This window comes from Vanacampus margaritifer, chromosome 6 (assembly GCF_051991255.1).
Source record: "Vanacampus margaritifer isolate UIUO_Vmar chromosome 6, RoL_Vmar_1.0, whole genome shotgun sequence".
In the NCBI taxonomy this organism is placed as follows: domain Eukaryota; kingdom Metazoa; phylum Chordata; class Actinopteri; order Syngnathiformes; family Syngnathidae; genus Vanacampus; species Vanacampus margaritifer.
In genome coordinates this window covers 28053311-28075039 of record NC_135437.1, presented here as the reverse complement: position 1 = coordinate 28075039, position 21729 = coordinate 28053311, and the positions used below count along the sequence as shown (strand labels likewise).

The window sequence follows — 21729 nt, the reverse complement described above, 5'->3', positions numbered from 1 at the left end:
AAAATAAGTTTGTTCCTGACTTTTTTATTCACAGGTTTATGACCAAAAAGTGGAGAAAACTATATATATAGCGCGCAATTCTCGAATCGATTTGATATGCGGCTGAATCGATTTTTAAACATAATTTTTTTATGGTAATATTCAACAAAACGTCTTACTTAGGGTTAAGATTCACACCTTAAGCATGGAATAATGTTATATTAATGGAACATTAAGCCTTAATATTTTAACCAACCTGTTTGTTAAATGTGTCTGTGAAAAGCCTGAATTTTCAGATAAATACATTTTCATGCAAATCTTACAGTGTACATGTACAAGTTTACTGATTAGTATTTTCTAAATTTGAGTACAAAAAAAATCGCAATTAGATGGCGTCCATGTCATGTGACCAGCCGTTGACCAATACAAAAATGATTGTGGCGGTCATGAATTTAAAAAGAAACAAAATGCAATACACAAGCTTTTATTGAACCACTTTGACATGATTTATTTTGTTTGCCGTTCCCATGCTACAGCAAGGCCTCGCGCCAAAATGCCCGCAACCACGGAGGGATTCAAGTCAACAACGGCGACTACACACGCAGAAACAAAAACACAACTAAAATGACCTCAGTGTGTGCAAAGTGCAATTTAGATTGGTAACAAACGAAAAGCTGAGCTACAGTGAAAGAAAAATATGGCAGTAACTTTGAGGTGACAAAAACGATACAGAGAAATACTTCAGCTGACAAGACAGGAGCGCGTCAAATACGACACCAATGAAGGAAAAAAATAAACTTCCAGCTGCTTGGAACAAAGTGCACTTGTTGGCCAACAAGAAATAGAAGTTGTCATGTTTGCATGTTTTGACAAGAACAAAATAAACATTTGAAAAATTGTAACAAAACTTGATGTAGCATTTTGTACTTTGCTCTTGTTGGTCATGCGTGGTTGGATTTGTTTTACAGTAGTACATATTTCCTGGATTCATTTTTTAAATTATTTTATACTGTCTCGTCCTTGTTTGTGTGTGCCTTTATTGGGAGCGCTTTTCATGTTGTACCCGATTTGGCCACTTAAGGGCAGTGTGGTCCCGCGCGTTCTGATACACAGTTAAGTTGTGGCCACATTAGAGAATAGAAGGAGAAAGTCACGATCAAGTTATGCCAATAAAAGTTGTTTTTTTTTTGCAGCGCAGGAAGAGCAAATGCCGGTGATTAATGTTTAAGATCCTTCTCTGTATACATTCCTGAAGCGTTTTGTGTGAATAGCCGTTCTTTCGAGTGATAAAAGTGCCGCGAGTAGCGCGCTAATTAGCATTAGCGAGTCGGACTGGAGTAGATCGTGACGATTCTTTGCTCATCTATAAATTGAAGCAGAAATCGTTGTCAATCAAATCATTTGGAATCATTTGAAAAATTGATTCTGAATCGAATCGCAGACCCAAAAACTGTGAAAGATTCCCACCCCTACATCATAATGTGACCAAGCTGTCTTCTATGGGATTCAGAACCGATTTGTGCATTCCGCGCCAACGTAGAACTTTCCACATTTCTATCTAGTCTAAATAATGTTGACCCGTTCAATGCTGTCGTGAACGTCTCAGCGTTATGCTTCCGTCTGTTTCAGTATTTTACACCTTTTTCGAAAACGTTTCGGTTCCCGAGTGTCGCTTCAGCGTTAACATGTAGCAAACATCAGTCAAAAAATAAAGCAACCCTGTTTGTAAAAGTCTGGAGGTCCAGAAGACATTGACGTGTGCTTTCAACCATATTGTGATGGATGAAGAGTGAGAAGACGTTCCGAGCGCTTCGTGGAACGTCTTCTCGCCATCAGCTCCTACTCGGTCATCTTCAGCAACCCAGAGTATGACAAAGTAGCAATATTTACCCAAATTTTCTCTCCGAGGGCCGCATATAGCAAAATCGACCATTTTGACTTTTTTCAATAAACACGCTAAAATCAATTCATCAAGCAATGTGTACGTGTTAACTTAAAGGTTCCAGTGATTGAACCACTGTGCAAGTGTGTTTTTTTTTTCCTGTCCTCTAAGCACCTGTCAAATGTTGATGTACACAATTTGCATTAAGGTAACTAACGTCTGAGTCTAAAATCTCGCCCGCGCGCACGCAACTCCCTTACAGGAGGCAGCAGGCCCGAAACATGGTCACACCTGACGGCGAGGCCATGCGAAGCAGAACGCTCTCGTTGGCCGACACAAACAAAACACTGCCGCGCCTCAGGCTGACGTCAGACAGCGCGGCGGCTGAGCTGGCGGTGGCGTCGCCTTCGACGACCAGCAGAATGCTGGCGCTGTCGACGGGCGCCACCGTGTACTGCTTCGTGGCGCTCGGCACCTGGAGAGGAGACATCAGTACTTCCGAGTATCTCAAAATGACTCTTTTCTCTCACCTGTATCCTCATGACGGTGAAGTCAGGCACGGGGGGGTCGTAGACGGTGACGCAAGGGTCCGAGGTGTCCTGAACTGGCGGGAAAATCTTGGCGGTGGAAGGGCTCGGGCTGTAGTTGAGCATCTGGCAAAGCGTGTTGACGTCGATGTACTTCGGGGTCAGGCCGGCTCGCACCGTGTTGTCGGAGCACGCCATGCACTCGATGCAATCTGATACCAGACGGAAGTTGACAAAATGTTGTCACAAGATCAACCCATTCACTGCCATTGACGGCTATAGACGTCAAAAAATCATGTTAACTATTTCTATTAGTTTAAAAAAAAAAATCCGCTTTTGTTAATTCATTTTTTTTTGAAGAAGAAAAGATTATTAAATATTAGGGGCGTCAGGCAATTACAATTTTTAATTGTAATTAATCTCATGACATCACTAGTTATTTTATTTATTTTTAAATAAAATATATATATTTTTTAAAGAACAGATTATTAAAAATTAGGGGCATTAAGCGATTAAAATTTGTAATTGTAATTAATCGCATGACTTCACTAGTTAAGTCACGATTGATCACCAATTTTATATCTGTTCTAAATGTACAATAAAACAAAATTTCTAGGTTTTTATACTCTTGTTAACAAAAGTGGGGAAAAAAATGTTAAACTAATAGAAATAGTTCAAATGAATTTTTGACGTCTATAGCCGTCAATGGCAGTGAATGAATATCAACCGTAAACATTTCTTGACAATATGTTACATGTGACCTCACTAGTCTAAACATGACATTCTGATGAATATTAAATTTTTGGAATATGAGTTATAAAGCAAAATCCAGCCACTTTGGGGGCGGCCATTTTGGCACTTGCTGCTTTAAGACTAAGTTAGCAACTAACACTAACCTAAGATTATGAGAAGGCCAAAGTGTGATTTCTTCAGTCAGCTCGAGTGCAACATTAGCTGGTAGGGTTGCAAAACTCTTTACAAAATGTTGACTTTTTAAATTGATAACATTCCCCATCTTAACCTCTCATGGAAATGAGTACGCTTATTGCCTACTACTTACTGACCTCCGTACAGGTACGCGTGAGGCTCATTCGCGCCAAGGAATATGGCCTGGTTGGGATCCAAGAGCACGTGGTTGAGGAAGTAGATGGAGAAGCAGCCGATGTCGCCGGGGTACTGGGAATGGAGGCGGAGCAACAGCTCGCCGTTACTACTCGCTGTGTCCTTGCCTGCCACGCCTTCACAAACGCAAATGATTGATGCTAATCGTTAGGAGATATTTCTCCCGAAAATGCTTGTAAACTTGATTTGGCGGCTGTGCGCTCACCTTCTCCAGTGACTCTCTTGACCAGCATGTTGAGTTGATCCACAAACACTTTCTTCTCGCAGTTCATCATCCTGGTGAAACACTTCTTCAGCGCCTGCCTGGTCCGTCCGGCGTCTCCCGCGCCGCAGCGCAGCTCCTCGGCCGCGTCGTTGCCCACCAGAGCGCGAAACTCCGGTACAGCTAACATAAAAGAGGTTATGTTTTGTTTTGACGCTTGATCTGTTTTAAACCCTTAAAAATGGGCCCAAATTCTGGCCAGACTTACACTTGAGGAATCCGAGGATCTCCTCCACTGGTCTGAAGCCGCAGAGGCCTTGGAAGTGTGTGAGAGCGATGGCCATCTCGGGCTTGTGGTTGTTGTCCGGGTAGTGCTCCGGAAACTGAGCGTGGAGACGAGCGGCTAACTCCTAAACAGAACACAGGAAATCGTCAGCAGGCTTTTTCAAAGCCGGCGGGGCTGCTAAGAAAGTGTCCGTAATCCATGTATGCTTCAATTCACATGAGTTCACTAAAAAAAAATCAAAAGTAGGGCTGGGCCGATTAGCGGTGCCGATATTTGGCATTTTGACAAATATCGGCATCTTCCTTTTTACGAATCTGAAGGCTGAGCGGCGAATGCTTGCCAAGGTAGCGAATTTATAATTTTCATCAGAATTTGTAAGATGTTCACAGACAGTTTTTACTTGTCGCAAAGACATTTCGTACATATTCAGACCATTTTTCACTGTCTGCGAAGATCTTCTGAAACCAAACGGAAAAAAACCCAAATAAGCTGCATTCGCATGCATTTGTCGCTCAGTGAGATACAGGGAACTTTCCATTTATGGATTTATTTGAATTTCCCCTCTCTAAAAATGATGCAGACATTGGGAACTCCCTACACTTTTTATTTTGAAAAAATAAAAAATAAATAAGAAATTATGTTGAAATTTTAGAACTACTTACTTGCTTAGTTCTTAATTTAGCTAACACATGCTGATGACCATTTGAAGCTCCCTGCAGTTTTTGTTATATATATTTTTTTAAACAAAACTCAATTCTTTACATGCTTAAAATTAAAAGTTTTTTTAATGCTCATATTTGCTCTTTTACTGCAAATGAATATCGGCTTGAAATATCAGTTATCATCGCTCTATCATTAATCAAAAAGGTTAATGTAGTTTCTAACAGCTGCCTTTTTGTGTTATTAGCATGCTGGCGGGATTAAAGTCTCATGCCCCAATCCTCCTTGTACTTCCTCTGACGTGTGACGTCATCATGTGGGTTGTGCAGCCAATCAGGTGCCTGTTCTTACAATACAGTCGCCCGATTGGCCGCATAAAACTTACCCGGAAGTGAAGCACTGCAACGCGACATTGTCAAACAAAATCACATTTCAAGCAGAACGGATTATTATTTTACAGCGAAACAAGAAGCATGACGATAGAAAGGAAATTTTAATACCTTGACTATCATCATTTTTTTTTCTTCAACGTCATCTGGCGGACGGATATAATTGGCGGCGAGCCAATTTTGTATAATGTTGCCGACCCCTGCTCTAGATTGTCCATGTGACTACTGAGAGTAAATGTTTGTCTGTATGGACTCTGCGATTGGCAACCAAAGGAAGTATTCAGCCTCTGTTTCTACCTCTAAAGATGGAAAATTCCAGTGTGGACTTCCTCACATAAATGCCAGTTGGTGTGTGTGTGTGTATGTGTGTGTGTGTATACTTACTCTGTTGGGGTGCGCCTGTATGGACAAGGCGGTGTTAACGGAGAGCACTTTGAAGAGGAAGGGTAGTTGGCCCTGGAAGGTGTCCTTGACCTTGGAGCCCAGACATGCTGGGAAGTGGGCGATCCACTGACCCAGCGTGGTCTGCGCGATCCGGTTGTCTTTGATCTGGGCGTCACCCTTTGGGTGGGCGCCCATCCACAGCTGAAAAAGGCAGAAATAACGATGATGCGATCACGCTTGGGTTATGGGGGACTTTGGAAGCGCGGTCAATAAAGTAAATAACCTCTATTGGATTTGCAGGCTCCACATAATGTATATTGCACCGAACCACAAAAACATGTTGTCAAAGAAGAAGTAGGTAGCCACAAAAAGAGGACTTATCATCTGTCTTACGTCTTTGCAAAACATACTTAAGAGTTAATCATTTAGATGCACACTGAGCTAAAGTTAAAATGTGACACCATGGCCCTCGGAAACATAATTCAGCGTTTCATCATGTGACAATGTCGCCCGTACTGCGTGACAATGTCTCGCGGCTGCCTTGGTGCTAAATAAAGAGCGTCAGTGAACACAGTATTAGCCTCGGCCATATTGTCTTGGCTGCTCGTGGGCGGTGATGGACAATATTATATTCCATGTACCTCTGCGTAAGGCTCACCATCCTCGATGACGGCCAATGGGTCCCCGCCAAGCACCAGTTTGGCCACTTCGCTGTCCAGTCCCACCTTTCCCCATGCATAGTTCTGCACCGCACAGGTCAGGGGAAACACTAAAATAGAGGGGGGGGGGGGGCAGTGTTGTTTAGAACACAACCTTTTTTTATGCTGCAAATTCAGGCTTTCTAGGCTAACAAAACAGCCAGCGAAATCTTGAAAGGACTGCTTTGCGGTGTGCTGTAGCATTAATGAAAGCGTTAGCTTCTCATACAGGCTAAATGCTAATTGTGACCAGCATGTCATGAGTTTGCTTTGAATGTTTTTAGATGATGTCACTTTTATTTATTTATTTTTTACCCATCGTCATTCACTGAAGACATTGTTAGTCACTGTACTATTACTTATGGGGTAGATGCCACGGACTTCTAACTTCCGGGTTTTACACATCAGCGCCGTTTCTGGCCACTGCTGGCCACGTTCCAACATTCGCGCCCCCGCTCATCGGCGGGAGGGCGTCTCGGCTAAAATGCTTCGGACACTGAGACAAGACACTACTACACACTCGCAGCCTCGCACCCGTCGACGGGAACGCGCAACCGAGGGGGCACAAAGGCGAAAGCGCAAGTACTGGGACGCGGCCCACACGTCGCGAAACGGAAACGGAAACAAAGTTGATGGGTGAAAACCCGGAAGTCCCGCCTCCTCCGTGGCATACAGTCCATTGCTACTGCTACTCTTGCAATAGTTTGCCTTCAATAACAATAGCCCCTTGGAGCACGATATCAGCGCCTGATACCAGAAGAATGAAAAAAATATCCCAGGATGATGTGATACAGCACAGAAGGCACCTCAGTTAACGCCACACTTATTTTTCATTTAATTGTTCAATTGCATAGTGTAGACGTATTTATCATACACCTAAGACTTTCCTCCTGCATTCGTGATAGACTGCGGGGCGTTACTACTTACGTACATATTTCTAAGTACATCTCAGTCGTACAGTAGTTGCCTATCAAATTATCAGCACGCAAAAATCGACATTGACAGTCGCCTTGGCTGCAATATCGTCGTAAATAATTACATGATTATTGAAAAAATAATAATAATAATAGAATTTAGTGTGTAGCAGCGGGAATACATTGATGCGGCGGGGGTGAACACGACTAAGCAGATTTGAGCACAATACACAATCCGCACACTGTCCGCGTTCAATGACCTCGCGGTTGTTTTAAAACAACAGAAAAGTATCTGGCTACTTCATAAGGATGGAACAGAATGGCTAGCTAACAAACTAGCTACCCAGTCAGTCAACGTTAGGTTCGCTTAAAAAAAACCGACTACTTTTCGCTTGACACAATCAAATTAGCTTGAGGGATTTAAAAAGCATCCTGTTGTTGAATGCTTTGACAGAGTTAAGAGGAGATGTGGAGCTCACCTCTTACTTCCTCCATGACTGCGACCGTGCTGTCACTCAAGTGGTGGATTTTTGCGTGGCGCTGCGACGTCACCGCCCAACTGTCACGAGTGCGCGTGCGCTCTACACTTGAGTGGAGGAAGTAGGTTGAAGAGGCAACTTCGGTGGCGGCGACGAGTTCGTTGTTTATTCCCCGCTCACAGAGGTTTAAATCACCGAGAGTGTTTAAGAAAAATGTCGGCGTTTGATGACAACCCCTTCGCCGAGTCTGCTGGCGCCAACCCTTTTAATGTAAGTGCTTTAATTTGTGCTAAAGTGGCGCTAAACGGACGAGCTTCGGTGACAGTCAATTCGTTCGCGAGAGGGTAGCCACTAGCCAGCACGTCAGGAAACTTGTTGGGTGGGTGATGGTGGGAGTGTCGTAGCCTGCTCTCTCTTTTGCCATTGGACGAATATTTAGAACTGACAGGCCTTTAACCAATCGGCGCACTGTGATCGGAGCGCGGGGTGGGATATCACTTGGCTCAAATTGTAGGAAGTTAACGTGTAGCTGACAAGGAATGTGTGTCTAAACTTGTTACGGTCGCCGAATTGAGAAACTTTTCTGACCATTTGTCCGGGTTTTAAAGCACGTATTGTTGTTTTCCATATGAAATCAGGCGCAGGTGGTCAGCTCAGGAGGGCCCATTTAACATCGACCACAGTGCTCTTCCTCGAGGATATGAGCCAATTAAACCATAAACTTATTACTTTTCTGCTTCAGCCACACAAGGACCTTACTCAGACATTTTCACAGTATAGGTGTGCACAAAATCTAGGTTTACGGTGTCACATGATGTCATTATGTCAGTGAATCACGTATGGGCACAACAAAAGTGTTAGGATTTTATATCACTGTTTTCCCAATTGTTAAGCAAAGCCACATATTTTACATTGGGGAAAAAAATCTCCCAGCAAAACAAACTAAATGCCACAAAAAGAGTTCCCCACAGGTTCATTGTCATCAAGGGGAGGAGAATTTTAAATGTTCTGCCTGTCAGGCTGTCACTATACATCGCTGACATAGATAAACACTTCTACCAACTACCAAGATACGATTTCGGAACAGTTGAGTGAAATTGGCACTGACACTGGCACACCTGATGATCTCTTAACGGCACAATGGTTGGGAATCATTGATTCATGTAAATCCCAAACTTACACGTCGATTTCTCCCCACTGCAATGTCTCACATGCATGAACAAACAGCAACAGCGTTGTCGACGACTGTTTGATTGCTAGGCGGGGAGATGAAGCTAAATAAATAAGCTGTCAGCAGCTGGTACACGGTGCCTGCCGCTACCTCTCACACAGACTGAGATCTCATTCATTAGAATACATCGATTTTAGCTTTAATTTGTGTCCAAACAAAGATACTCACACACACATCAACATCTCTGGATGAAAAAATTATTGAAAAAAAGTTGCCGTTGATGCGTTCTGTGGTGACCTATCTCACTTCCTGTTTGGAGGAAGTTATTTTGTGTTCAGTTTTCTCGAGTCTTCCTTTTCCAATTTTGCAGAGTCATCAAAGACACAATCTGAGCTCCATCTGGTCTTTTATTATTATTATTATTTTTGTCATGAGAAATGGCTTCTTTTTTCTTTCATGGACAAGGACCATCGTTGCATGTTCTAGAAGAAACATTTGAGGTTGAGCATAATCCTTTCAGAGCTAGGAAATAATGGAAATAAAATCATAGTTTAGGGTCAAACTGTCTGCTTTGTAACATTTTAAAGGGTCATAGACATGTTTCTTGCCACTCGCAGATAATCTTGTTTTTTCTTAGCTCTGTCCTGGTCTTGCTTTTGGTACAAGCATGCAAAACAAACCCTTCCATTTGCAACAATTTTGTTTGGAAAAAAAAAAGTATATAAAACTAGGGTGTTGAATGTGATGCAGTTGAAAGATGTGGGTGCACAAATTGGGGGGAAAAAAGTTGAGTGCAACTAGTGCTAAAAGATAGTCTAGAGCGCTGCTATAATTATAACTTAATCCCACCTGACCTTAACACTGACCTTTTATCCCAACCTTAAATCTAACCTCTACACATCTCCCGGACATTAATTCCAGCCCTGAACCCTTAAACCCAACTTCAATCCCATCCTAACCTAAGTATGTCGCAAACTGCACTCCAAGCTCCCATCTTATGACTATTTCATAAAAGAGAGACAGCCACACGGTGCAAGCGGACTGTAACCTCCTTGACAGGAAGGAGTCAATTGTTGAAACTGGCTGGGAATGTTCACAGGTGCGTCCGGCGCTGATAAGTAAGCTTCAAGTCCGCTTTAGTGCGCTTTGATCAAAATGACCAGACAATCATGCTTTCGGGGGCTTTTTGTTTTTCACTTACAGACTAAAGTATTGGGACAGCTTGCAATACTATCTGCATAAGTGGTGAAAACACAAAAAAACAGGGCCACTCTTTTGGGAAAGCTTTCTTCAACATGTCCCTGGCAATGATCCTTTAGCCACTGATTCTGCTCCTGCTGGCCATCACCGTTCGACTTCATCTCAAATATGTTTGATAGGCTTCATCAGTACAGGACATATCTAAGCATATCTTTATGCTTTGTGCACTGTTGGAAACATACAAATTGGCAAAATGTCTTGCTTGGATAATTAACTAATTCACTCCTAGCCATCTTCACTGAAGCAACCCCCTTCGCTCCCAGCTGTTTTACTAGATTTTGCCTGATTTTGGCAAAAGAAAGATTAGAAAAATATACAGTATAATATATAATATAATATAATATATAATATAAAAAATATGAGTATCTGTTTCTGTTTTGCAGCAATTAGCATTAGAATATAGTTAAGTTTCATCAATATTCACAAACCTGTTGAAAACACTGTTAACCAGAGCTTGTTGCAACATGGCCCTGGTTGATCTCTCATACTCTGCTGCTACCTGCTGTTTAAAAAAAAAAAAAAAAAAACTACCATTGCTTCAAGCGACCTTTTCAGGTTAGAAGCTGCATCAAAGCCTTCTGTATGCTCTAGCATAAAAAATAAAACAGACGTATAAATACGTTTTTGGGTTTGATAATTGTCATCTTTTGTCAACATAAATTGACCGACACACGCTTTGTTTTTGTTCCAGGACCCGGCTGTCACACAGGTGACAAACTCCAGCATAGACCCTGTCGACCAGTACAACCCTTTCCCTGCCACAGTAAGACCATTTACTGCTTCATTCGGTTTCATCTTCCTAACATATTTGTTTTTAACCCCGTCCTCTCTTTTTTGGTCACCTGTGTAATTGAATGATTATCTTTCTTTCTTTTTTGGAGAGCCCGGCTAGTCAAACCACTCCAGCCTCCACCTCCCCCTACCAACCTGCAGTACTGCCACCATCCTCCGAGCCCAGTCCACAGGTGAGTCACGCATCATGCTCATACATTCATTGGGCCTTTTCTCAAGTACAGGACAGCCATTTGCTCATTTTGGAGAGCTGCAGCCAGCTCCACTTTCTTGCACTGCCTCCTCAGGTAGCATCGTGTTACCTGAGCATGCTCAGTGACAACACAGCGTCTCAGTTTACACAATATCATGCAAGTCATTGTTTTACAGGGAATTGGTTAAATATTAACAGACTTATTTTTCTATCGTCCACAACAGTGTTCAAAATAGAGCGTACAAAATAAAGTCGAATTTAGTTGAGTTCAAAAGCAGCAGTCTGGTTGACCTCCAAAACCCGTTGAGCAATGGTCTGAAGGCTTATTATTTATTGTATTCATTTTCTGAAAGGAACAAACTCTTGATCCCTTTCACACCCTAAGAACTATGGAGAAATTATGCTGAGCCGTTTTTTTCCTTATAAGCACAAAGTACAACTGATTATAATTGCATTTTTGGGCTCTTGAGGACATTAAATATATACTGTAATTTCTTACTATAAGCCGGTACTTTTTTCACTTGCATTCGACCCTGTGGCTAATACAAAGGTGCGGCTTATCCATCAGATCACAAGGGGGCGCACTATAAAGGAAGCGTAAGAGCGTCAGGCAGAGCAATTTGCGCCCTCATTATGGAAAAGAAGGTTGCGGTAACATTAAAACATCTGCGGTTTACAGTCGGGTGCGGCTTATATGTGTAACAAACTCCAGTATTTCCCAAATTTACCTACCGCGGTTTATAGTCAGGTGCGCTTTATAGTCCAGACATTTCTGTACACAAATTTAAGTTGTGTTAAAAATGCCAAATTCATTTAAAAGGTCAGAAGACAGAACCAATGCGGGGGGAAAAATTAAAGATCATACAACAAATGCTCACATTTATATTCCAGAAATGTGTAATAAATCACAAAACGCAACTTCAGTACTAATTTAAGTGACTAAAAAAAATTATATTATAAAAATACCACTCAGCATGTTGTTCTTTCCTGTTTAAAATGTTGCTGCTAACAGCTAAGCAACTGTGGATATTTGCTCACGTGCCAAATGAAATGAGTGTTGAATAAATGCAAATCTTCCTTGACCTCTCCAGGCGACCGCCACTGCAGCACAGGCCAACCTGCTGAGGCAGCAGGAGGAGCTAGAGAGGAAAGCTGCCGAGCTGGACCGCAGAGAGCAGGAGCTCCAGAGCCGAGGCCCCTCAGGTTCATAGCAGCATCGCTAACACGTAGCTCCATCAGAGCACAAAATAGCACAGCGGCACCTTGAAATACTTTTAATCTTGAAAAAATAGAAAAACCCAACAGTATTGTGTTAAAGCTATCAAATAAGAAAAGAATGTCATTGGATTTGCCAAGTGCAATTATTGATGGATGTGTACCTTTTTAGGGGCGTGGCTTAGTGAGGGTCATCAGAAGCTAGAATCTGTTAAGTCAACTTGTGAGCTCTTGACGTCTCACTTTTGGATTTGCGTTTATTGATCGTGTTCAACACATAGCTGGAAAGTGATTATGGCTCTAATGCCCACAACCAAAACCATTACGGTACCTTAATTGTTTGTTTGTTTTTTCACTTAAGCAGTGGCAGATCTCAAGCTTGCTTGTAACTCAAATTTTTTGCTTAACACAAAGCAAGTTAGAGTACTCGTATATCAAGGTTCATCAACATTATCGCACTATTTACTTTATTTTCCAAACATTGTCTGCCTAAGAACAATATGCAGCTACTGGAAAAAAAAAAGAGTCGTCAATGTTATGTGTTGTTCGCGCATGGGCATGATTGGCATGCAAGAGTCAACTTCTCAGTCTATTTGATCTGTCGCTAACACAGCAGCAACTACCATGGCGTGTAAAACAGTTGTAAATGTGACCCCTGCGCAGTATTCAAGGTGATCTTGCGTTACGCGAACCTTAGAATTCCTGTCAACTCTTACTTGCAGACACTCCATGATATCGACTGCGTCCATTTTTGTTTCCGACGTTTGCTCGGCTGCTTATTTGTTTTGTTTGTCTCGGTTCTTCAGGTCTCTCCGCATGGCTCCCAAATAGTTCGCATTGTATTGTTTTAAACATGCTTCGTCTTGACACGAACGTCTCTAAAGTAACGATAACAACGTTCCACAGTTTGAATTTGGCAGAATTATAAAAACTCTTAATTCCCTTTCCTGTTGTCAGGTAAAGAAAACAACTGGCCTCCGCTCCCCAAGAGTTTCCCGATCAAGCCGTGCTTCTATCAGGACTTTTCTGAGGAGATTCCCACCGAGTACCAGCGAGTGTGCAAGATGATGTACTACCTTTGGATGTGTGAGTGTGAGCAAGTCATGCAATGGCACATTTCTCATTCATTCAATCATTCATTAAAAACAGAACAGCCAAAATGCAACACATCAGCTTTACAATGCTGCTTGTGGCATTTTCCTTTTATTTCTCAGCTCCTACAATTGTGGAGCATCTTATACAGTCAACTTGCACCTGCTCATGATTTGCTTTTGATGATTTAACTTTTCTCTTTTTTTTCTATAACTATAATCAGCTATTTGCAGACAATTTGGTGCTGCTTTTTTTAAATTTTTTTTATACCTTTCAACTGAGAAAATGCCATATTTGTTTGTTGGGGAGGAGCATTTCCGCGGACACTAGCGATGTGACATTCACGAACAAATGGAATCTTTTGAACGGCTCTTCAATGTGACGATGGGAACCGAGTCTTTAGAGAGAAAATAAATCAGACTTCGTGTTCAAGCAGTTACTCAGTACTCGAGTATTCTTTTCAGCAAATACTTTTTTACTTGTACTTGAGTTTTTTTCTTCTTCTTTTTTTGGTGACTTTTTACTTTTACTTGAGTACTATTATTTTGAAGTAATGCTACTCTGACTTGAGTACAATTTTTGGCTACTCTACCCACCTGTGAGTGTTTATGGTTTTGAACTGCGGTGGAGTTTTTCTCAAACAGAGAAAACCATGTGCCAATTCCTAACAAAACTTGTCTGACTTATGATAGATGACTATAATCATCATCCTTGTTATTTTCCAGCAGGAAAATAAATCTAAATTTTCTTGCAAGTGTTGCTCAAGGATTGTGTGACCGACTGCAGCTTGTCCCGCTCCTCCTCTTTACAGTCAACTGCATGACGCTCTTCCTCAACATGCTGGCATGTTTGGCCTACTTCACCATTTCGGCGGTCTACGGCGTTGACTTTGGCCTCTCCATCCTCTGGCTCATCCTCTTCGCTCCCTGCTCCTTCCTCTGCTGGTACCGGCCCGTCTACAAGGCCTTCAAGTGAGTAGAGCGCGCAAAGCGTCCGCTAAATTCACGGAAAGTTTCTGGTTTGTTTCCACGTAGAGTTAAGATGTGGAATTTGGGAAATCAATTCAAGACATCCGTTCAAACTATGGCAACAGTTTTGTTAGTAGAGTGTTTTCAAATTTCAGCATTATGCTCAAATATGTTTTTATTTAAGTTCCCAAATTGTTAGTTCCTGTCTATTCCCCTGGAAATGTTTCAACTTTAAAAATTCCCAAGCTTTTAAAGCAAGCCTGAGTGATCATGGTGTCATTTTGTCATTGGTGCTATTTGAATTGAGTTTTTATATGCCGTGCATCATTTTCACCTTCTGTGTCAAATATTTGTTCTGACATCTTTAGGACCGACAGCTCCTTCAGCTTCTTCTTCTTCTTCTTTGTCTTCTTCTGCCAAGTGGTCGTCTTCATCATCCAGTCGGTTGGCATCCCCAAGTGGGGCAACAGGTGGGTTGGCATTACATTTTTATTTGTATTTTTTTTTTTTTTACAATATTTTATTCAATGTTCAAAACAGAATAAAACTACAAGACAGCAGGGCGGTTACAAAAGCATCATAATATTTTGACCATACCTGGGTTGCATTAGCACAGATATACAAATCATCAACAAAATAGAACACTCATTGCATTCAGTTCTACTCTTCTGTGTTGCCATTGCAAAAATGCCAAAATCATAGCGTAGTTAGAAATTGTGTCGTTTAATCCCATAAGAGCACAATGCACATCCATACTTATTTCTGGCCTGTTTTCTGTTTTCTTGTTTATTATGATTCTATTATCAACAGTGTTGCATGCTAAGTTGCACTCTTTGTCCTCTTCCTCTCCCATTTGCTGAGACTTCGCATCCTTTAGCCTCTGCTGCTTTTCTTAATGTAAGTGTCAAAAACATGGAGACATTTTTGAATAATAATTTTTTTTAAAACAGCAACTGACATTACAAACAGCTAACCCCCACACAATTTACTTAAAATTGGCAATTGTGATATTTAATAATGGAGTGACTATGAAAACATTCATCTTAATTAGAGGCTTTATTAATTAATCTCATTTTAATCCAGTACAACAAACAATGTTTTTGCTTCACTTGAATTAAAGATTGATAAATGAATAAGAATAACAAAATTCAATGTAACATTTTTATTTTCCATACAGTAGACAAAACAGTTGAATGCCATTTTTAACAGTGCTCTCATCAGAATATGATTTCAAGGTGCTAACTCCTAAATTGGCTATATTATAGCTTTTAACAGAGTTTTGGGGTCTTTGTATGTAGTTGACACCAAATCGTATGCAAGCCTCTCTTTCTTTTCTTCCTCTTGTAACACCTGCGTTTGTCATCCCCCCCCTTTAACCTGACTCTCAACAAGATGACAGTGGATCCCCCAAAAGTGGAACATAATCCATTGCATGGCATGGGTTGTCTTCCAATTTGTTTGAATTTAACTTCTTTTCATTTCCCATAGGGAATAAATAATAAGTGGATTCATCAGTTATAGGCTTGTACTGTTAGAATCTTAAAAGCCTTTATTTGCTGGACTGGAGGTATTTTATGTAACCTTTTAGTTCATTCCAAACGACTTGGAAAAAAATACGTAATTGTGTTCCCCCCCTCCCCCCCCCCATCAGTAATGCAATAATATGCAATCACTATATCATTTTTTGGGGTAGCTCCACTTTGGAGGTTTCACTGGTCAAACTACCGAGTTACCAACCAAACCGTTCTTTCACTGCCTAAAACGTCACCGATGTGTTTGCCGGCGCGCAGTGGTTGGATCGCCGCCTTTTCCATCATCAACTCATCCAAAGCGGTTGGCGCCATCATGATCATTGTGGCCATCCTCTTCACCATCTGCGCCGTCATGTCCGTCGTTCTCCTCAAGATGGTAAGAAGCCTCAATGTACTTTGTTTTTTGTTGTTGGTAAAACTTAAGCCTCAATATAAACTTTTGTTTTTTGTTCAAACTTACCAGTAACAGTTTTTCTTCAATATGTAATTATTATTTTTGATGCATCCACTATTTTTGCTTTTATGCTGCCCTTAATCTTTCTCATTTGCACCCCCTAGTGGTGGTTATCGCGTTTGTATTGTAAATCATCGTTGAGGTAATGCAGCATTCCAATAGCATACGTCTATCTTTTATTTTCTTATAGCTTAAATTACTTGAATGATTTTAAATTAAATTAATTTAAAAAATCTTAGTATTTTATTTTCTTACTTGGAGCTTAAGATGTCCAAACACTAAGCTTCCACGCCACCAAAAATATGTATATACATTAGAAACTAGGGATAGACCAATAATCGGCCAATATTTTCCAAATCTGACGGCCGATAAAAGGTAAAGCTAAAACCATTTTAAAACAGCTATGGTATTTACTTCTTTAAGTTTCCATTTAACTTACTGATTTAACTTACTAGACGTACTGATAACCTTGGGAGCTCCCTGAACATTTTTTTTTTAATTTAAAATGAAAAATATTGTCTAAGATTAAAAAAATAATAATTCTACATTTTGAAAAGTCTGAAAATGTGTTCAATAAGCATTAATGCTTTCAGATATAACAAAGTCAATATTGGCATTTGTATTTAAAAAAAAAATTGATGCCAATATCGGAACCAAATTTGCTTTGAATAACCTGAAAGTGAAGATGTATACAAGTTAGTTATTTGTGTTCCCATTCTCTAATGTGACGGTCTGTCCCTTGCGCAGGTTCACGGTATGTACCGCCGGACCGGGGCCAGCTTCAACAAGGCCCAGCAGGAGTTCTCGCAAGGAATCTTCACCAACAAAACCTTCCAAAGCGCCGCCGCCAGCGCAGCTTCGTCCGCGGCGCAGGGAGCTTTCCAGGCAAACAACTAGCTAGCGCCAAGCTAACTGTCCCGGTCAAGGTCTTCATGTTATCTGGTTGGGAGTCCAACCTTATAATGTGTCGACCTTGAGCAAGGTGAGGCTGCACTCGCATAGACACCCACCATCACGCCCCCAGATGACATCATCCGGAGGGGCGAGAACCACACCAGGTGCATTGTGGGTGGAGCGTGACAGACGGTGACTGATGTCTTCATTTCACTTGCTCTTGGCTTTGTATATTTTTGTGTGCACTTTTTTGGCAACGCTCATCAGTGTAAATTGTGCGTGGCATTTTTTTTTCCCCCAGCATGTGTGAGATTCTTTACAACCATTTTCTTCTTCGTGTGTCATTGATTGGCAATTTAACATTAAATTCTTGTTGAATCCTAGCAGACACGCTCTTTTAGTTGCATGTGGACAAGTCCTAATGAGGAAGAAGGATCCAGTAGCAAATCTATTCATCGTGCCTTGTGCATCATTCGCCTCCTTCAATTACACTGGATAGAAAAAAAATACACACTTCTGTTCAAATGGGGAGTTTTTGTGAGAACAAGATACAACAAAATTATTTTGAGGGGAACAGAAAATAAGCAACCAAGATAGTGTGGTTGCAGAAGTGTGCACACCCTATAAAAATGGGATGTAGTGTTCATAAGGACATTTAAACTCATGTTAAATGGGGGACGAAACACACCTACCACCATTTAAAGTGCCTCTGATTAAACCTCAAAAGACATTTCAGACGTTCTAGTGGACTTTTTCTGATATATATTTTTCCACAAAAACCTATCGTTTGAACAGGGTTGTGTAAAACTTTTTATATCTGCGGTAAATGCCTCCCTTTTCCCATCAGGAATAACTGAAAAGGCAGAATTATTAGAATGCTACCATTTAATGCAAATGCATGTAAATATTACATGAAGTCTGGAACTTAGCAGAGGAAAACAAATAGTCTGTAATATTTCAAATTTATTCTTGAAATATGACTTCGAAATTAAAAAAAAAAAATCAGTTGTTTTGAACTTTTTCCTCGAAATTCCAGCTTTCTTCTTTGATTTCTTTTTTCAAACTAGTTTACAAAAAAGTGCTTATTGCTGTGCAATGACAGTGTCATCATCTATGAAAAATAAAAGATTTAAAAATAATTATTAAAAACGCATCCATTTTCACACGGGGGGGGGGGGGGGTGTACTTACCTCAACAGACAGACATCATTAACGAGTTAACTCCCAAGCCCATTTAAACTCTTGCTAACCAAAACGGCAGCACCTACCAAAGCATGCAAACACATGGAATCTTACCGCATGTTGTAAATGAGTTACAGTTTAATTATATTTTCCGTCTGACAAAAAGAATCACATATTTGAGTTCATGATTTTAAATTGTGTGGGTTTTTTTTAAATTAACAGCATGCAAAATAATCAACCGATAAAAAATATTCCAGAAATATATCAATGAAATGTTTCCTAACGTAGCCTATTTATTTCAGTGCTAGACTAAATAATTAATAACTTAATATCTGGTTCTTCCTTTTGTTATTAGATTACACTTTGATACCTTTGGGTTTAAACTATGTGTAAATTTGAAAAGCTGCTTCAGGTCATGCTTGCTACTATGTGAACTGGTTGCTAAGGAGACTGAGACGAACATTCCTAGTGATAATGGACATTCATAAATTTTAATGAAAAACACTTTTTGAATGAATCCAAACTTGATGTCGGCTCAACAGGAAATGAAGATTTTGTCATTTACGCTCTTAACTCAAATTCTAAAATCATAACAGTTTTTGTTGTAGAATGTATATTTCCAGTGTCACTTCTATTACGGGATCTGTGATCAAAGATTAATTATGTTTTTGCAGCAGATGAATGACTGTAATGAATTTAGCATTTGATCCGTAGCATCCAGATGGTTAATATTGTCTTGTTGTTTTTTCTGTCCATCGCATTGCGTACCTTGTTTGCAGAAGTCAGTGCCTTTTGGAATGCAAATATTTAATGTAGCGTCTAATAATAATAAAATGCTTTGCTTTCAATCCATATATTTATGAACTGCATTTCGCTTACCATGTTCCACACTTCCGCATTTACACATAATGAAGAGAAAAGCTTCAACAAGTACTAATTTTGCACATTATTCCAAAGATTCATTTGCAGGAAAATGAAAATCCACAAATGTAATTGTTTTTGTCGCTAACTCACAAACTGTATCCTTAATGATTCCGAGGTGAGTATGCAGTGCATCATGAATTTGGATGTTGTTTATATATTTTTTACACCCATTTAAAAAAAACTTTTAGTTATGGAAGACAGCAGATTCATGAGCATAGCAGTGATTCTTATCGCGCGGTACATCAAACAAGTGCAGTTCAGTTTTATGGAAAATAAATTTGCAGCAAAACGTGAACTGTGTGTTTTTAAATATTCATTTAGGTACCTTTTTTGTGTGTGAGATTCAGTTTTTTTTTAACCATAATTTCCCTCCATACTCTGTATAATGTCACAGTGGATTACAATAGCATTAAATACGCGTTTTAGGAATAAAACCTCGGTCTCGTTTTTAATGAACATTTACATGTTTTTAGGTGTCGCTTGGCATAAAAACGGATCTCGACTAATCCCTGAATTGAAAACGGTTGTCCAGCAGATGGCGCCATCTGTTGATGTGAATATGCCACTCCGAGTCGGCTGTGAATGAAACTTCAACTTGATTTTCAGTACGCCACAACTGTCAGAGCAGCGGTGACAGACTTGATTGTTTTCTCGATGCGTGGTGCGGATCGCACTTTAGAAGTCGTTACATGTTTAAAAAATGGATACGTTTACCCCCTTGAGGAAATGAGATCTTAAATATTAAGTGGGTTTGCAATTGTCGGTTGTGACCCGTTATCGAGCAGATGAGGAGTAAAAATGTGCCTCTCTGTTACCTTTTCGGGTTTTTTCTGTCTCTCTCTCCTCTCTCTCTTGCTCTCTCCTCTCTCCCTCTCCTCTCTCATCTGTCTCTTCTCTCTTTCTCTCTCCCCTCTCTTGCTCTCTCTCCCTCTCAATATTACCCTCACCCTCCTTTTCATTTTTCTCTCTGTCTCCCCTTTTCCTGTACCCCCCTTCCTCTCCAAACCTTCCCTCTCTCTTTCCCCTCTCTCTCTCTCTTGCTCTCTGTCTCTCTCTCTGTGTCTCTCTCCCTCCTTCTCTCTTTTTCTCTCTCTCTCTCTCTCTATCTCTCCCAACGCTCACTCCTTCCTTCTTGCTCGCTCCCTGCCTCCCATTCTTATTCCACCCCCTCCCTCGTCGCTTACTCAGCATCCTCTCACTCCCGCACTCCACCACCTCCACGGCGTTCGCCATCACCCGCCTGCACACGGCCGGTTGTCATGGCGATGACGGAGTCATCCCCGAGGCGTGTTGCCATGGAGATGCCGGTGCGGGGTGCTCTCCCGGCGGTGGTGGAGGACGAAGGGGGATCACCGTGCGTGCGGTTGCCCGCCTTCGAGGAGCTCCTCCGGTATCGCGCTGCTGGTTGTGGAGGTGGAGGGAGACGGCGACGCGGGCCGCCCTTCAACCGGGCCGGCCACTATGTTCTGGTCGTGATCGGCGACATCGGCACCGAGCAGCATCTGGACGCCGCCCGAGCGCACATCGAAGCCGGTGAGTGCCACAACTCTGCTGTCCCACGTGAGAAGTGTTCAACTTGTGTAAATGTTTGGACGTCATCACAAACATACTGTAAATATTGGCGCAGCGTTGCACCATCAGACCCGCGCACGAGTGTCAAATAATCCATTAGGCTCACTAAAGTTGCCAAAATATGTTAAATAAACATTGCAACAAAGAATTAGGTCATTTCACAATTGGAGAGCCTTGATTTTTCAAAACACCATTTATGAGAGATTTCGTTTGTCATATTAATTTTTTGACTGTAGGCTACGCTGGTGCCTGGACACTGTATTTAAAAAATATTGATCAAAGCCCTTCCAATTACCAAAAAAAAAAAAATTTACGCTTTATTACAATCCTCTAATTACAATACCTGTGTTGCGAAGCAATGTTAGTTTTTGCTTGAGAACAAGCTAGCTATGTTAGCTCTGTTATGCTAACTATCAACAACAAAGGTTTTCAATATTAATAATAACAGTGTCTTTTTAATGTGAAAAACATTGTTGTGCTTGTTACTGTCGCCCCAATTAACAGCTTAAAAGTGTTGGAATTGTTTTTTTTTGTTTTTAAATAGAAGAGAGGACTTCCCTAAGCTCTATCTTAATTAGCTTGCTTGTGTCATTTCTGCTGAGTCATGCCACTTAATTGTTTTAGTAACAGGGTTGCTTGTGTTGAGAGAGACAACTTCAGAGCATATTTAGGTTACTAGGCTACTATTTGAAATATGTCTGTGGTAAAAAAAAAATTTAAAAAAAGGAAAACATTAACAAAATCCTACCAGAAAATTAATCAAATTAAAATTTATTTAATCTGTTATATGGTCATCAAGTGTGGCGGGAAAAGAGAAAAAAATGCATTTTAGGAGGTATTCAAGAGCTATTTGGTATTAATTAGGGGTGTTTACGGCCAACAGTAATCCTTTTTGTTCTCAGTAAAGAGATTGTTGCTAGCTCGCAGCTTGGCCTACTCTTTGTGCAACACTACGTCAC

General features: G+C 40.8%; 3 protein-coding genes across 5 annotated transcripts in view; 2 read left to right on the top strand and 1 right to left on the bottom strand.

The window, feature by feature from the left end:
* Window positions 1–447: 447 nt before the first annotated feature.
* On the bottom strand, window positions 448–7666 carry mpi (mannose phosphate isomerase). Of its 3 annotated transcripts, none has more exons than XM_077567829.1 (8): window positions 7523–7666; window positions 6090–6200; window positions 5432–5632; window positions 3981–4122; window positions 3716–3895; window positions 3453–3626; window positions 2392–2600; window positions 448–2336 (listed from the first exon to the last, which is right to left on the bottom strand). In XM_077567829.1, the coding sequence occupies exons 2-8, from the start codon at window positions 6168–6170 to the stop codon at window positions 2118–2120; spliced, it is 1206 nt and encodes a 401-aa protein (XP_077423955.1). In that variant the 5' UTR covers window positions 6171–6200; window positions 7523–7666; the 3' UTR covers window positions 448–2117. The 3 variants fall into 3 exon arrangements, with proteins under 3 accessions (XP_077423955.1, XP_077423954.1, XP_077423956.1); XM_077567828.1 differs by having other exon boundaries at window positions 6073–6200; window positions 7523–7660; XM_077567830.1 differs by lacking the exon at window positions 6090–6200.
* scamp2 (secretory carrier membrane protein 2) lies at window positions 7649–19126 on the top strand. The gene is made up of 9 exons (XM_077567832.1): window positions 7649–7792; window positions 10645–10716; window positions 10835–10918; window positions 12030–12141; window positions 13111–13239; window positions 14057–14216; window positions 14582–14683; window positions 16004–16121; window positions 16947–19126. Exons 1-9 carry the CDS (start codon window positions 7736–7738, stop codon window positions 17094–17096), a joined length of 984 nt encoding a protein of 327 aa, XP_077423958.1. The 5' UTR covers window positions 7649–7735; the 3' UTR covers window positions 17097–19126.
* A 1140-nt stretch (window positions 19127–20266) lies between these two features.
* map1ab (microtubule-associated protein 1Ab) overlaps window positions 20267–21729 on the top strand; it is a 36790-nt gene continuing 35327 nt past the window's right edge. The window contains exon 1 of the mRNA XM_077567703.1: window positions 20267–20731. Coding sequence (XP_077423829.1) covers window positions 20458–20731 — 274 coding nt within the window. The 5' untranslated portion in view covers window positions 20267–20457. The remainder of the gene's footprint in view (window positions 20732–21729) is intronic.